The 14760-nt window shown below is 38.1% G+C and overlaps 1 protein-coding gene across 2 annotated transcripts in view; it reads right to left on the bottom strand.

Annotated features, from left to right (window-relative positions):
- The window catches only part of LOC134537704 (survival of motor neuron-related-splicing factor 30-like), a 44512-nt gene that overhangs the window by 28720 nt on the left and 1032 nt on the right, over window positions 1-14760 (bottom strand). Inside the window, exons 2-3 of one of the 2 annotated variants that reach the window (XM_063378442.1) lie at window positions 11325-11359; window positions 2502-2625 (exon numbers count right to left, since the gene is read on the bottom strand). In XM_063378442.1, coding sequence (XP_063234512.1) covers window positions 2502-2625; window positions 11325-11359 — 159 coding nt within the window. The remainder of the gene's footprint in view (window positions 1-2501; window positions 2626-11324; window positions 11360-14760) is intronic. The other variant, XM_063378433.1, reaches the window with a different exon arrangement.

The following is a 14760-nucleotide window of genomic DNA, read 5'->3' as shown; positions in this document are numbered from 1 at the left end:
ATCACCAGGTCCAGTACGCGGAGCCAACCAGCTGCTGAGCCGCGAACCACGCCGGGATGGAGCGGCCGGAGCTAGGGGTGGCCCCATGTTAGCGGGACCATAAGCGGCGCAAGGTCGGGCTTCACAGGGGGGGGGGCGTTTGACGTCGTCTGGCCGACGACCACCCCAGAGCCCGACCTGCACCCGCCAGTACACGCTCCCGCTAACGGAACACACCCCTGGCCATGGCCCACCCGAGTCAGGCGACCCGAACAGCAATCAAAGACAAAGCCGCGGAAACCTGAGTAGACAAGAGAAGAACCGTACCCATTCCTCCTAAAACATTAAATTAGGATTTTAGCGACAATAAAATCTCTTCCAGACACACCCGTTTGGAGTCTAGCGTATTGAGGTCACGCCTGGCGCGAGAGAGGCCGAGCCTCCCTCAGACGCCATGCCAGTTCGGCAGTTCAGCGCAGCTCATGGACCGGGGCGGACCTACGTCCCACGGAGAGGCAACATCCTTTGTCTATATTGAAAGTAACGTCCGGTAACTATAGCCACTAATTAACCAAACCCCTTTTATTACTTAACCTCTCCGTGAGTACCCGGTCCCTTTTTTCGGTCCCGGACCTAATCCGGCCGCATCAACTTAAGGACACCCCGCACCACACTTGGTCAACGGGGCTGCTCTTCAGCATACGGCACGGGCCGTCTCCCGCAATGTACAGAACTTTGTTTAAGGTCACGCGCACGGCGCTGACCACAAACCCGCAAGGGAACTTGGACAAACTTAATTGCGGTGCGTGTTTCACCACAGTGGGCACACCACCCGCGCCGAGACATTTGCATACGGGATTGGCCGTCTCCAATCGCCCGCCCCTTAATTCAGTGTATTTTTGTATCCCGTATTTTGTACTGCTAACTTACGTTACCCGAGTAACGAGTGCCACGTAACTTGTGCGCGCCCCCTTAATCCAGTGTATTTTTGTATCCCGTGTTTTGTATTGCTAACGTACGTTACCCGAATAACGAGTGCCACGTAACTTGTGCGCACCACCTTAATTCAGTGTATTTTTGTATCCCGTATTTTGTATTGCTAACTTACGTTACCCGAGTAACGAGTGCCACGTAACCTGTACGCACCCCCTTAATTCAGTGTATTTTGTGTCCCGCCTTTGTGTTACGAAATTACGTTACCTACGTACCCAGTGAGACGTCTGAGACATAACAGCATCCGAGGCCACGTAACGCGGAACACAAACAATAAGGCGCCACGGAATAACAAGTAAAAACCCCCCGGGGACCTCTGTAGAGTGTTGTATCGTGTACGACTCGCTCCTCTGAATAAAAGGTATGACACCACCACCTCAACTCCACGTCTCTTATTTAAAATCATCTCACGCAACACCGCCGCCGGCCCTAGTGGGCCACGCAGGGGCACATACATCCACGACCCCAAATTCACGACTAGAAACGAGCTAGTCTGGCGCCCACCCGGACAACACAGATCAAGAACCGCCTTTTCCCACTAGGAGCCACACCGGGACTCGAGCCCGAGACCCCGGACGACGGCAACCTTTACATGAACTGCAGTTCTTAGGCTGCACATCAAGATGACTATGTTACAACACTGACTGTTTTGAATGTCTTAAGTTAGTGCTCTAGATCACCAATTTTTTTCGGCCAGAGAACCCTATGATCGACTTTTCTTTTGGCGGAAGCCCAACTCCCTCAAAGAAATTATTTGACAATAATTGTGTCTGCTTTATATGACATTAGTCCTGACTCACGGAACCCCAGGGTTCTACGCAAACCTTTTGGGAACCTCTGCTCTAGATGCTGCTTTGTGTAGCAAAACCAACAATAATCATCTGTACTTTACAGAGCTAGATATAAAGTACTCACTCTAGTAATGTGAGCTAATATGTCAGTGGAAAACCATGAGCAGCAAAACTAAAAATCCACGTGTAGAACAGAACATTTTTACACAAAGTGGATCATACATCTGCTTTGCAAACTTCTGTTATAATTTAGGTACAATACTTCAAAATAAACTTTATTTAAAACAAAGTTAAATCTACGTACTTCTAGTGTATGCTATGATGTGGCTATCTATAAGGAAATTGATTACAATATAAAACTTTACGAGCTTGCTGTTGCATATGTAATAAAAAAAATACTAACACACATAAACACATAACTAGTCTCGTATCCTTCCGGCAAGCAAGTCTTCTTGCGATGGTGTAAGCCGACTGGATGCAGTGTATCACCCTCCAGCCTTGTCCTTGGAACTCTTCATCCTCTTGAAGAAATGGACTCTCATTACGTACATAGGTTACTCTGAATTATTAATATTTACATTCATGTAAAAAAATATGAATTTATTTTTTGAAAATAGTTAGCCCTCCAGCTTGATTCTTACAGATAGCTACCCCCTGCTGAGCAATGTGTCCTAACCAGCGTGTTAAAGCGAGATGCGAGCTCTACAAAGTGATGGAACTGAGGCGAACGGCACTGACCTGGCGGGCCGGGTGGGGCGACTGTGCCCAGCAGCTCCCGTGTCAGGCTGATCACCTGCTCAAGGTCCACCTTGAGTCGCTGCAGCTCCGTGTTGCCCGGGTCCACAGTGAGTGCCGCCTCCACCTGCAAGCACACGCGTTTACCTGCGTGCTCCCTGGACCTAGCAGCTAGCTTTTGGCTAGGGCATGGATAAAGGGTGTCTGACTGTCAGTTATATAGTGTGACCAGGGGCGCAACAACAGGGGGGGGGGGGGGGGCAAGGGTATTTTGCTCCCCCCCCCTCCTCTGAAACCTTGAAGTGGGGGCAAACGGGGGCAAAGAAAGTGCTGTGTAATCAATTTTTAGATAGTAAAACAGCTTAAATAGCACCATTTTCCACCTTGAAATACAAATTTTCCCGGGGGAGGACCCCCGGACCCCCCGCTTCAACAGGGGGGATCGATGATTCTTTATAAAAAGGTATATTGTCCCCCTATGGAAATTTAGTTGTTGCGCCCCTGAGTGTGACAACTGCTGCCAGCTAGAAGCAGGGGCGTAAACTGTACGTAGTTCAGGGGGTGGGGGGGGTTTACAAATATATCATTCCCACCTAAATTGGAAAGAATGAAATAAACAGCAGGAAAAGTTGTCTCTATTCCCCCCCCCCCCCCCTCAATCAGCCCAAAATGAAATTCTGTGTACGCTCCTGACCAGAAGCCTTCAACAAAGCACCGTATGAACATTCCTTTTTTACTGCATGGTCTAACCCAGCAAAATAAGGTGTACAGGCAGTAGCCTGAAACACGGCCGTTCAGAAGGGAGAGGGGAGGTCCGGCTCCATTTTGAGACTGAGTTTACCCTCATAGTAAGACGAAAATTACTTGACTGAAAAACCCTAAGTTATGCGATTTGCACAAATCATATTTTGTCATGGCCACTGAATCTTAGTAGGTACAAGCAAGTCTACCTGGACGAAAGTTATGATAACGGACTGCAAGGAGAGATATCTTAAATATCTTAAATGAATATCTTAAATGAAGAGAAGAAACTGCTTGGTTGTTGCTTGGGGAAGGAATGCCAAAGGGCTGATAAGGCAATGAAGATGCTGCTGTCACTTTAATCTTCAAGATAATGGGCAGCTTATGTTGCAGCCAGTAACTCTGATTATTTAAGCTCCATGGTTTGTCTACTTTATTATTCAGTTTTAATGTGTTACAACAGTTACATGTACAGTTGGTGAAGAATAATAATCATGTAATTATATTTTTTGATCCCATTTACTTGTGAATATTAATTTAATAACCTTTAAGTACAAAGATCTAAATCTCATGTAACCAAACAATGGTGTGTATTGCTGAACATACTGATATAAGTTCCATTACTACATGCTATTTTATTATATTTTATTTAATTATTAAAACATGCATCAACATAAAATACAATGTGCTCAAATGTTTCCCAAAATTATGGAATACTGACATAAATCAGGTGCACAAAAGTAGAAAGAAAAGCATCGACAAATAAGAAAAGACTAACAAAGGTGAGACAAATATTTTATATCGAGACTGTGTCATCTAAGAAAAATATATCAGATGAAAAAGCAAATAGAAAGGAGGCATATAATTAGTTATAAAATCCTAATTGTTCTCAAGATTTAAACTAATTATTGTGTACTATGTTCAAACTACAACATTATGTGCCAAGTTGGCTACGACTGTTACAGATTTGTCAGATAAGTTATCTTCACCACTGAATCAAAACGCTATCAATAAAGTGGATAACAGTCATTGTAGTCCTAATTATTTTTAATGATGGAATATGGCAATTTTCACATTGCATTTCATACACCAGGTTGTTTCAAGAGGACCCCAGTTGCGTGGTTGTTGATATTTCCAATTTTTCAGTATTTGAGTACGGTACCTATAGGGGAGACCCGGGCAAGTTGGACACCCCGGGTAAGATGGATTTAATTTATTTCTGAGGTATTCCGCTAGATAGCAGCACTAGTATTTTTTTGTAAAAATATATTGTCCTGCTGTATTGACCAGCAGAGTTGTCGCCATCATGGCTGTGTTTGCATAAGACTGGGACGAGTTTTAATTATATCAAGGTAAATGTTTTCATTATTCATGTATCAAAATGCTTTTCTATTTGACGCAGTGTTATACTATATATTTTTAAGATATTGAGTAAAATATTCCTTTGTTATTAAGCTTTCAAATGCTTGTTGTCGCAATAGTCCCGTTTGCATTGTTTTTATTAGTGAAATTTTTTTTTCCCGAGTGACGCTACTGGGCAAGATGGATAATTAAAAGTTAAGGTAGATTAACTCCTGTCATATTGGATTTTTAACTTCTCGAATTTGTTTAATGTGAAGGCACAATTTAGGTATAACTTTCAAAGATTTATCGATATTTTTAACAATGTAGTACAATTCTGCCGATACATATTAATATTAAAATTTGTTTATATAATTGAACATAAATAGTTTGTAGGCCCTAAATGTGAACCCTTTTTTATACTGATGTGGCTATATTCAAATTAAAACCATCTTGCACAACATTGTTTACCTATTCGAAACGTTATATTTTACAGCTGGTGTACACATATAAAAGGAAAAGTGATCGTGGCAGCTGGGAAGAGAAGGACATGGAAGCGGCCCTCGCAGCTGTTCAAGAATTTGGTGAAACTATTCTAAATGCTTCAAAGAGCTAGAATGTGCCTTATGGAACCTTGCATCGGCACCTGGAGAAAGGAACTGCAGTGAAGTCTTTGGGGAGGTATCAGCCGGTTTTCACTAAAGTTCAAGAGTTGTAACTGAAAGAATACATTTTAAAAATGGATTCTGTTTTTTTAAGATTAACAAAAAAAGAATTCGTGGAACTAGTTTTTGAATTCGCCGAAGCAAACAAAATTCAACATCCATTCAAAAAAGGTTGTGCAGGAGATGACTGGTTCAAAGGTTTTAAACAGAGACATCCAGACGTAACTTTAAGAACACCTGAGCCAACATCAGTGGCTAGTGCTCGAGGGTTCAACAAGCCACAAGTAAACCGGTTTTACGATTTATATTATGACGTATTAAAGGAGCACAATATCAATGCAACAACACTGTTCAATATGGACGAGACAGGAATCCAGACCACAACCACCAGATCTCCCAAAATACTGTCCTCGACTGGCAAAAAACAGGTGGGAGTAATCTCTAGCTCAGAACGAGGGACTTTGACCACTATCGTAGGATGCTGCAGTGCTGCAGGCCAATTCCTTCCACCATATTTCATATTTGCCAGAAAGAAAATGGTTGACTAGTCACTCCAGCTTTTCTAAAATCTCATCTGCGAAAAATGCTGTTCATGGATTTTCAACAACTGGATTGTGGCCTTTCAACAGAAACATTTTCGGAGAAGATTTTGCACCAGCGACAGTCACAGATCGTCCTCACCTTCTTGACAAACCAGTTCCAAGCAAGGATCAAATTGCTGGGATCAATTTTCCAGGATCAAGTTGCCAGTATCAAATTGATATGATCAGGTTGCCAGAATCAAGTTGCCAGCATCAAGTTGCAAGATCTACAGACACACCCAAGCAGTTCTTTGAAGACATGGAGGGGTCAATCCATATGAAGTGGTCCAAAAAAAAATTTATTGGAAGCTTCATCAATTTTAAAAAAATTGATATTTTGAGCCTTGTTAACATTATGTATTGACAATTTAAAACTGACACAGTTAATTTTTTATTCTCATTAGTTTGATTATGGCAGCCATTTTTTTGTCATGGGGCGCGACAATTTTTACATTTACAAGGGTTCAGCTACATTGCTATATCTTGGCTCTGGTAGGCCATATCATGATGAAACAAAATCTGAGGGGTTAAGCACATTTTAAGCTACAATTCTGATGACAAACCATTTTTTTAAAATCAATCAATCTTGCCAACTTTAAAGGTTGAACTTGTGCCTTAGAATTGCAAAAATTTGCATTTTCATAAATTTTTTTAAGAGTGAAGGCAGTATCTGTTGGGCTTCAAAATATTTATGGATGTGCTTATGTAATAGTAGAGTAAATACAAATTATTTGGAGTGTGAGACTTCAATACTTTTTTTTTTACAATTTTGTAAAAACCAGTTTTTTCAGATTTTTGCTTAATTTACGGCTTAATATCTCTGGTGGGCAGTTATCTAAAAATCTTAAATTTACACACAATTAAGTACTCCATGGTACATAACTCCTGCAAAAATTTAGACTTTGAGATTCAACTGGTTCGGAAGTTACAGCCTTGCCAAACTCGTAATTTTTTTTATTTATTTGCATAAATAAAAGCAACCCTAGTAATTTTATATACGTTCTTAATTATTTTATATATATGCTGTAAGTGCTGTACTAAGTCATAAAAAGTATTACACTAAAGTTTGTTGCCAAAACACATGTATACTATGCACAAAAATATTAATTATAACAGTCATTCTATATCACATTTTTAAACAGACAAATGATTTACAATTTTAATTTGTACCTTATTTCTTATGTTTGTTAAACAGCATTGAAATTTCTTCAGATAATGATGCTGAAATGTTGTGTGAATGTCCAGTTGCTGTGGATAGCTCTGATGGACTGAGCTTCCTCAACACATTATTAAGCGGCACCCACACTGTCTGCACATGACATCTTAAATGATGTTCTAGGTCCAGCTGGGTTGTAAAATTTTACGTAAATATCATTGTTCACAAAATTAACTTCTTCAATGACTCCTAGCCACCACTGTTCGTCATACACACAGGCGATAATGTCATTGTTCCGAAGATTCATGGGGATGGACTTGGTTGAAACTGGAAGATCCTCATACTCTTCTGATTTGGACGTTGCATAGCATCTCATTATAATCTCGGTGAGAGGAACAAAGCGGTGAAATTTTCGTGTTCCAGGGAGCCGTTGGCAGTTGTCGAACCTAGGTTTCAACTCTTCTTGTCGAGCGGTAATTTCCTCTTCTTTAACATATATATATTTGATACCTTTAATAGTCTGTGTGCAGTACATATACATATCTTCAGGGGAAAGAATGTGATCCTTGACTGTTCTTTGAAGACTTGCCTTTGTTACTTCCCTTTTTGTTGTTCCTCCAACACCATCACATGCATTTTTTCCATGTGATGTTGCGAAGAAATTCCACTCAGCACTAAGACCGAAATCATTCTTGTGGTGACAGACATTAATTAAATTTTTCTTATTTTTGTACTGACTTGATGATCCATCTGAGAAGTAAATTATATGTTGAACCGAAGGAACAGTGTCTTTTAAGTGTTTCAGAAGATGAGATTGAAATGTATGCACTGTTGTTGTGTTATGGTCCAAATGATCACTGATTACACAAACACATTGGGTTAGAAGTTTATCGTTTTCTTTGTAATAATACACAAAAGGATGAACAGTTGCTTGGCGATTTACCCAGTGGTAGCTCTAAATCTCGTCTTGGATAACAAATGTAAAGTTTTCTGCGAAGTCTGCAAGAACAATGCACTCTGTTTTGTTAAGTTTCTCCTTCTTCTCTCTCAAATGCTGACTTTGAATCTTTGATATAAAATGATGAGTTTTAAGTGAATCAAGTTTTTCAATAAGGGACAGAAAGAATTCTTCTTTTGGCTGAATAACAGTTATCATTTCAGCTCTATCTGTTGTGGTCCATTGTTGAAAAATTATGTTGTCTGGGATGGCATCACTTTCTTCAAATTCATCAAACAGAGATACTAGGGCTTCACTTCCTGGACATTTAACACATTTGCCCATCATACACTCGTAACTACTCATATCACAAACGAGTATAGCAAGTAGGTCTTTGTAATCTTTCATAAGCTTTGCACCGTCAACCATTAGCTTAACATTCTGATGATAAGTACAAACACAAACATTGTGTGTTCCCGATGATCCGGCTGTGACACACCACTTAGGTCTGAGTTCAATGAATTTTGATCTTCCAATTCTACAGTCTGGATGTTTAGATTTAAATTCCACAAACAATTCATTCAAATTGCAAAGCACCAGCCTCTTCTGTTTTTGACATTTCATGTTATTTATTTTTACAGATAAACAGTCTTTTTTTCCGGGACAAAGACGACTGTATTCATCACTTTCATAGAATTCACGGACTGTAGTAACCACCTCTGATTGAATGCCAAAACCCTTTTTCTTTCCCAACTCTGGTAGAATGCCCTGATCTTTCACTAGGTCTCTTGTCAGTTTTACCAAACGATCAGATACATTGAACTCTTGAGTTATTCTTAGTCGACTCCATGAATTTGGAAGTAAACTTATTATTTTCACTTTCATTTCTTTTCCTGCAACAGCACATTTATCCTTCAGTTTCTTGATTAATTCATCAAACTCTTCTACAGACTCTTCACTTGCTTCTCTGTTTTCCATCACTTCATCAAAAGATTCCTCAAGATTTCTTTTCAAAACATTTGAAACTTTACTGATCTTGTCAGCTATTGCTTGTGGTCTTTTATCTAAACCCAATTTCCTTATTTTAGATGCTGGCGAAACCCCTAATTGAGTACATACATTGTCTACTTTTCCCAACTTTTCAATCTCTGTAATAAAGTCTGAATCACATGTGTCCCCTGTTCCATCATTTGCTGTCACAAATATTTTTTTGTAGCATGTAGGACACAAGGACTTACCAGGGACAAGCAGTAAATTGTAGTTTGTTTTTTTATACATGTGTTCAGGAAGTATTTCCCTAAGTCCTTTTGTGATTGCCTTTTTATGTATTTGTAAAGGATCACTGCAATACCGGCCAAATATATGGTGATATTTAATAAGATACTTAATCTCATGGTACTTACATACAGACTTAACATCACTAGAAACTCTGGTAAATATTAGCTGTTGCTGTTCTAAACTAAACACACAGATTTTCTTCAATTCCTGTTGCACTGAACCATAAACACATTTGTGGCATTGTTCATTTGTTAAATGTCCTATTGAACACTCTTTCTCCATACCGAAAAACAAAAAACCTTCATGGAAACACAAACCACCTTTCCTATACCAGAGCTGCTGGCAGACTAACAGGATGGAACAAATACCAGACCATACTAGAGCAAGTCCGTGCCTGTTAAGACCTGCACACTCCAAACAGTGGTAAACATCTCAGGGATATTTTTTTAATGTTCTTAGTCGGAGAACTCTTTTCAATTGCATAGTAAATGCCAATTTTAGGGTATTAAGATTTTTAAAAATATAATTAGAATTTATTATAGTTTCATTGTTGCAAAAAAAAATGCAATTTTACACAAGTTTGGCAAGGCTGTAACTACCGAACCAGTTGAATCTCAAAGTCTAAATTTTTACAGGAGTTATGTACCATGGAGTACTTAATTGTGTGTAAATTTAAGATTTTTAGATAACTGCCCACCAGAGATATTAAGCCGTAAAGTAAGCAAAAATCTGAAAAAACTGGTTTTTACAAAATTGTAAAAAAAAAAGTATTGAAGTCTCACACTCCAAATAATTTGTATTTACTCTACTATTACATAAGCACATCCATAAATATTTTGAAGCCCAACAGATACTGCCTTCACTCTTAAAAAAATTTATGAAAATGCAACCTTTAAAGTTGGCAAGATTGAGTGATGTTAAAAAAATGGTTTGTCATCAGAATTGTAGCTTAAAATGTGCTTAACCCCTCAGATTTTGTTTCATCATGATATGGCCTACCAGAGCCAAGATATAGCAATGTAGCTGAACCCTTGTAAATGTAAAAATTGTCGCGCCCCATGACAAAAAAATGGCTGCCATAATCAAACTAGTGAGAATAAAAATTTAACTGTGTCAGTTTTAAACTGTCAATACATAATGTTAACAAGGCTCAAATTATGAATTTTTTTAAAAATAGTCGAGCAACCAGAGCTGGACCACTTGATATGGACTGACCCGGAGGCATGTTCCTCTAAAACAAGCCCATTTCAGTTGCAGCCGCTCAAGCCGTATGTAACTCGGAACGACAAACGCAAAAGAAAATGTCAGCGATCCGAGATCCTTACAAGCACACCACAAAAGGAAATACAAAAAATTTCTTATCTTGAGAGTCTACAACATACAGCACGAATCAAGAAGGCATCTTTTAAAAAAGTTGATAAGGCAAATTAAAAAAAAAACTTATTGTTGAAAAAGAAGTAAATGAAGGAGAAACTCGATGTTTAGTTTGCACAGAAACATATGCAGCCTCTGCTGGACAAGGAGAGTGGATTCAGTGTGGTGACTGCCAAGACTGGGCACATGAAGTGTGTACATCCTACACAGGCAGGGCCGCTGAGAGAATTTGTGGGCCCCTGGGCAGCTGGGGTAGTAGGCCCCCTTCCTTTTTTTTTTGCATACCACTACTACGTAAGCCTATACCATAAATATATATGGTATCGTAAAATTTCATCCTTCATTTGAACATACATAACGATTTCCTAGTTACGCAAAAACAAAGAGAGCATTTGCATGTATTATCTCAGTGCATTTTTACATTGTTAATCTATCAAAATACAAATAATAATTAATTTTGATGTATATATTGCTAAAAAAACAAAAAATCTTAACTGGTAATCAGAATTTGCATTATTATATGAGTGTTTAAAATACATAAGTATAATATTTTATTCTGAATGTAAATATTATTAAAATAATGTAAAGTGATAATCAATTTTATTTCTTCGAAAACATCAAACACACTGAACCACGTTCATTACATTGAAAAATTTGTAATACATATTAATTATTTATAACGTTCCAGGGACGTCAAAACGTTTTCATTACTGGGGGGGGGGGGGGGGGGGGGGAGATATGTATCACACTTACCTCAGTCATAGTGCGGGGGGTCCGGGGGCCCTCCCCTGGAAAAAATTGGAATTTTAGATGCAAAATTGTGCTATTTAATGAGTTACCGAACCAAAATATTAAATATACCTACCATTCCAAGAATTTGATGACGTAGTATGTATTAAATACTACTCTGACAGTAGGTGTAGTACAATTTAAATAAAATACCATCTAGGAATTTGCATTCAATTTACAGTACAATGACAATCATAAATTTTATTTTCTAATCAATGTGATCACCAATGCAACGTTTGTAACTACTGGTTGAGAAAAATACTACTAGGACCAAAAATTTATTCTGGGAAAAGGAGGGGAGCGAAATGCTACTCTCACCCCCCCCCCCCCTCTTCCGACGTCCCTGTAACGTTCCCATTTCTGCTACTAGGCAAGTATTTTGGTGTGAACTGAATGTTACAAGTACCTTCTGCTCGGTTAGGTTATTGGTTATCGACTGTAGTTTTAGGAACACACAAAACAATTTTATATATATATATATATATATATATATATATATATATATATATATATATATATATATGTATATATGTATGTATATATATATATATAAAATGTTTTTATAGCAGGGGGAAAATGTTTTTCCAGCCATTTATTTTCCACTTCCCAGCCGGGCGCCCGGGCCCCTAAAACTACCGGGCCCCTGGGCATTTGCCCCTTTTGCCCCCCCCTCTCGGCGGCCCTGTACACAGGTGTGGGAGCCTACGTATTGTGATTTATGCCAAGAATGACATTGTAGAAGGCTAACGACAGTTTTTGTAACATTTGACAATTTTAGTGACATGGTTAAATAACTATCCATCTTGCCCATTACCCCTGGGTAAGATGGATAATGGATTCGGATCCATTATCCATCTTACCCAGGGGTAATGGGCAAGATGGATGTTTTTCTGACTTTCATTTTTACATGGATTAAATAAGTTTCTCATTTTTCATCTAAATGATTTTGTGGTATTTAGTTTTGTAAGTATTGGGTTAATAAATAAAGCAGTTTATCAGTCTCTATGACAAAAAGTTTCACAGGAATGGAGCCTTAAAGTTAGGCTATCCATCATGCCCGGGTCTCCCCTACTGAATAGTTTTAAACAGAGTCAATGTTAAATTTTTGTCATATTTATCTGAAAAACCTATAATGTTTTCTTAACAGAAACATTGGGGAAAAAATCTAAACATGCTGTTAAAAATTACTAAGTTTTGTCACATTTACTCCTGGCCCTTAATTTCTCTCTATGGCCCTGGCCTGAAACCCTTTTTTGGGCGTTTAACTTATTATATTTATTACTTGTCAAATTGCTATAACTAAAAAAGTACATAAACTACACACACAATATAAGTTCAGATGAACACACATAAGTGCAGCTTGCATGTTGCTATATATACCTAAAAAATTTATTAATACTATTTTGTATTGTAGGTATTACAACTGTATGTATTATTAAAATAAAAATTATATAATAAGAATATCATCATTAATACCTACTCAAAAATATAATTTTCTGATTTTTTTTTTTTTTGAAAAAGCCATTCTCAGCAACAATTACCACTTATAGGTTTTCATCCCTCCTCCCCTAGTTAGGGTCTTCTATGACTGTGATCACTGACATGTCATGTCACATGGCGAGTGTCAGGGTTCCATCCAACACCCCTGTTATGACTCACATTTAACACTCCATCATTATCCAAATGATCCACAGACAGGTCCCACTGCATTAAGCAACAGTGCATACATTCATTATACTTTGATGGTATGGTTGAGAATAAGCCACTATGTGCATCACTTTTACAGGGCTAGATAAACAGAACTTGGCTCGATTCTAGATTTTGATTCTGGCAATTGCAGAAGCTTATTAAACGTGAAAAAAAAGTATGGGAATTAATGATTTCATAGGATAGGAGTAGGCCAATGAGGTTGGAATTGAGTAGTATTTCATGTTTTTGTAGCAATGGAATTGACAATATGGTTGTTTCTTTGTTTGGGATGTAGTTAGTGACAATAATGGAAGTTAAAGACAAAATGTGATGTGTAATGTTCATTGTTTCATTAATGAAAGGCTACTAGAAATAGAAGAAAAGTCTGCAACAAATACATGTAAGTTGTTCAGAGGTGCCCCCCCCCCCCCCCAAACACTATGACTCACCCCGCCCCCCCTAACCAAAGATGTGCACCCCCCCCCCCCCCCCCCGAAATTTTTTATGCCATTTTCAGTTATTTTATAATATTATACTTTTTTAGTATTATATTTTATCACATTTTGCATTAATTAAAACTGATTTTCTAATAATAATTTTGGTCATATCAGGTAATATTTCCATCCTGAACCGACAGATGCCAAACTGCTTTTGTTGAGGAAAGTGCGGGGTTGTCAATTTGATTTACAAGATCCCTTTCAATTATCAAAGCACCAGAAACGTATTTTCACATTAGAAGCTATAATTATGTAAATAATATATACATTTTTCTCGTCTTTTAACCACCCCCCCCCCCCCCTGAAATTTTAATGACTCAGTCTGCGTCGTTACCCCCCCTTTGTGGGCACCCCTGAGTTGTTGATAAACTAAGACGGTTTTATTTTGAAAAGAAAAAAATGTAGAGACAAAATTACTTCCAAAAAGAGGTTAAGTCGGATATGTACAATTGTGTGTACAGAAAATAAAGCATGTATGTTAATGTGTTGATCTAAGGGTTAGGTGAAATGTGAAATTTAATACTTTGGGTTGGCACTCATTCAGGTAATGGAAACTAAGTGAAAGGTTTTAGGTTAGGTCAGCTAATTACATTATAAATACTTTAATACATTTTGGACAGAACAGTGTATCATGCGACAGAGTTTGGTTACAATATTACTATAGCTACATTCATAAGGGATAAGCGGGTTGGGGGGGTGGGGGGGATTTGTGTATTGGGAATAGTATTTTGCACAGTATTTTCACATATTTAATTTAGGTATCGCAATGAAGACTAAAATTCTACCTGGTCTAGTTTGGTTTTTAATAGTGATATTTCATTTTGAGAAATTAGGACTTTTTGCTATTAAATTTTCAGGTTATCATGAAGTAAACTACAATCCCATTAGGTCTAGTCTATTTTCCATATTTTATTCCTCATAATTTACAATTTTCCTGCATCTTTTATTTTTCAGCATCATGAAGTTTTGTAAAAAATAGAGGGTACTCAGTTATATTTCACAATACCACCATTAGTTGTAACATCTACTGATATCATTTCTTTGATGATGAAATATTGGTACAGCAAAATAGACTAGAGCAGGGTCTAGGTTACGATACTGAAAATGCATAATATTATAACAATGAAATATATGAGAAATAAAGTGTTTATTGTTCCCCGCCCTACTCACATATTCCTGCAGTTTTACCTTGAGAATGTAGGGGTGGTAATGAT

Source organism: Bacillus rossius, chromosome 1 (assembly GCF_032445375.1).
Source record: "Bacillus rossius redtenbacheri isolate Brsri chromosome 1, Brsri_v3, whole genome shotgun sequence".
NCBI classification, from domain to species: Eukaryota; Metazoa; Arthropoda; class Insecta; order Phasmatodea; family Bacillidae; genus Bacillus; species Bacillus rossius.
The sequence above is the reverse complement of the archived record's forward strand: the minus strand, read 5'-3'. Positions and strand labels throughout refer to the sequence as shown.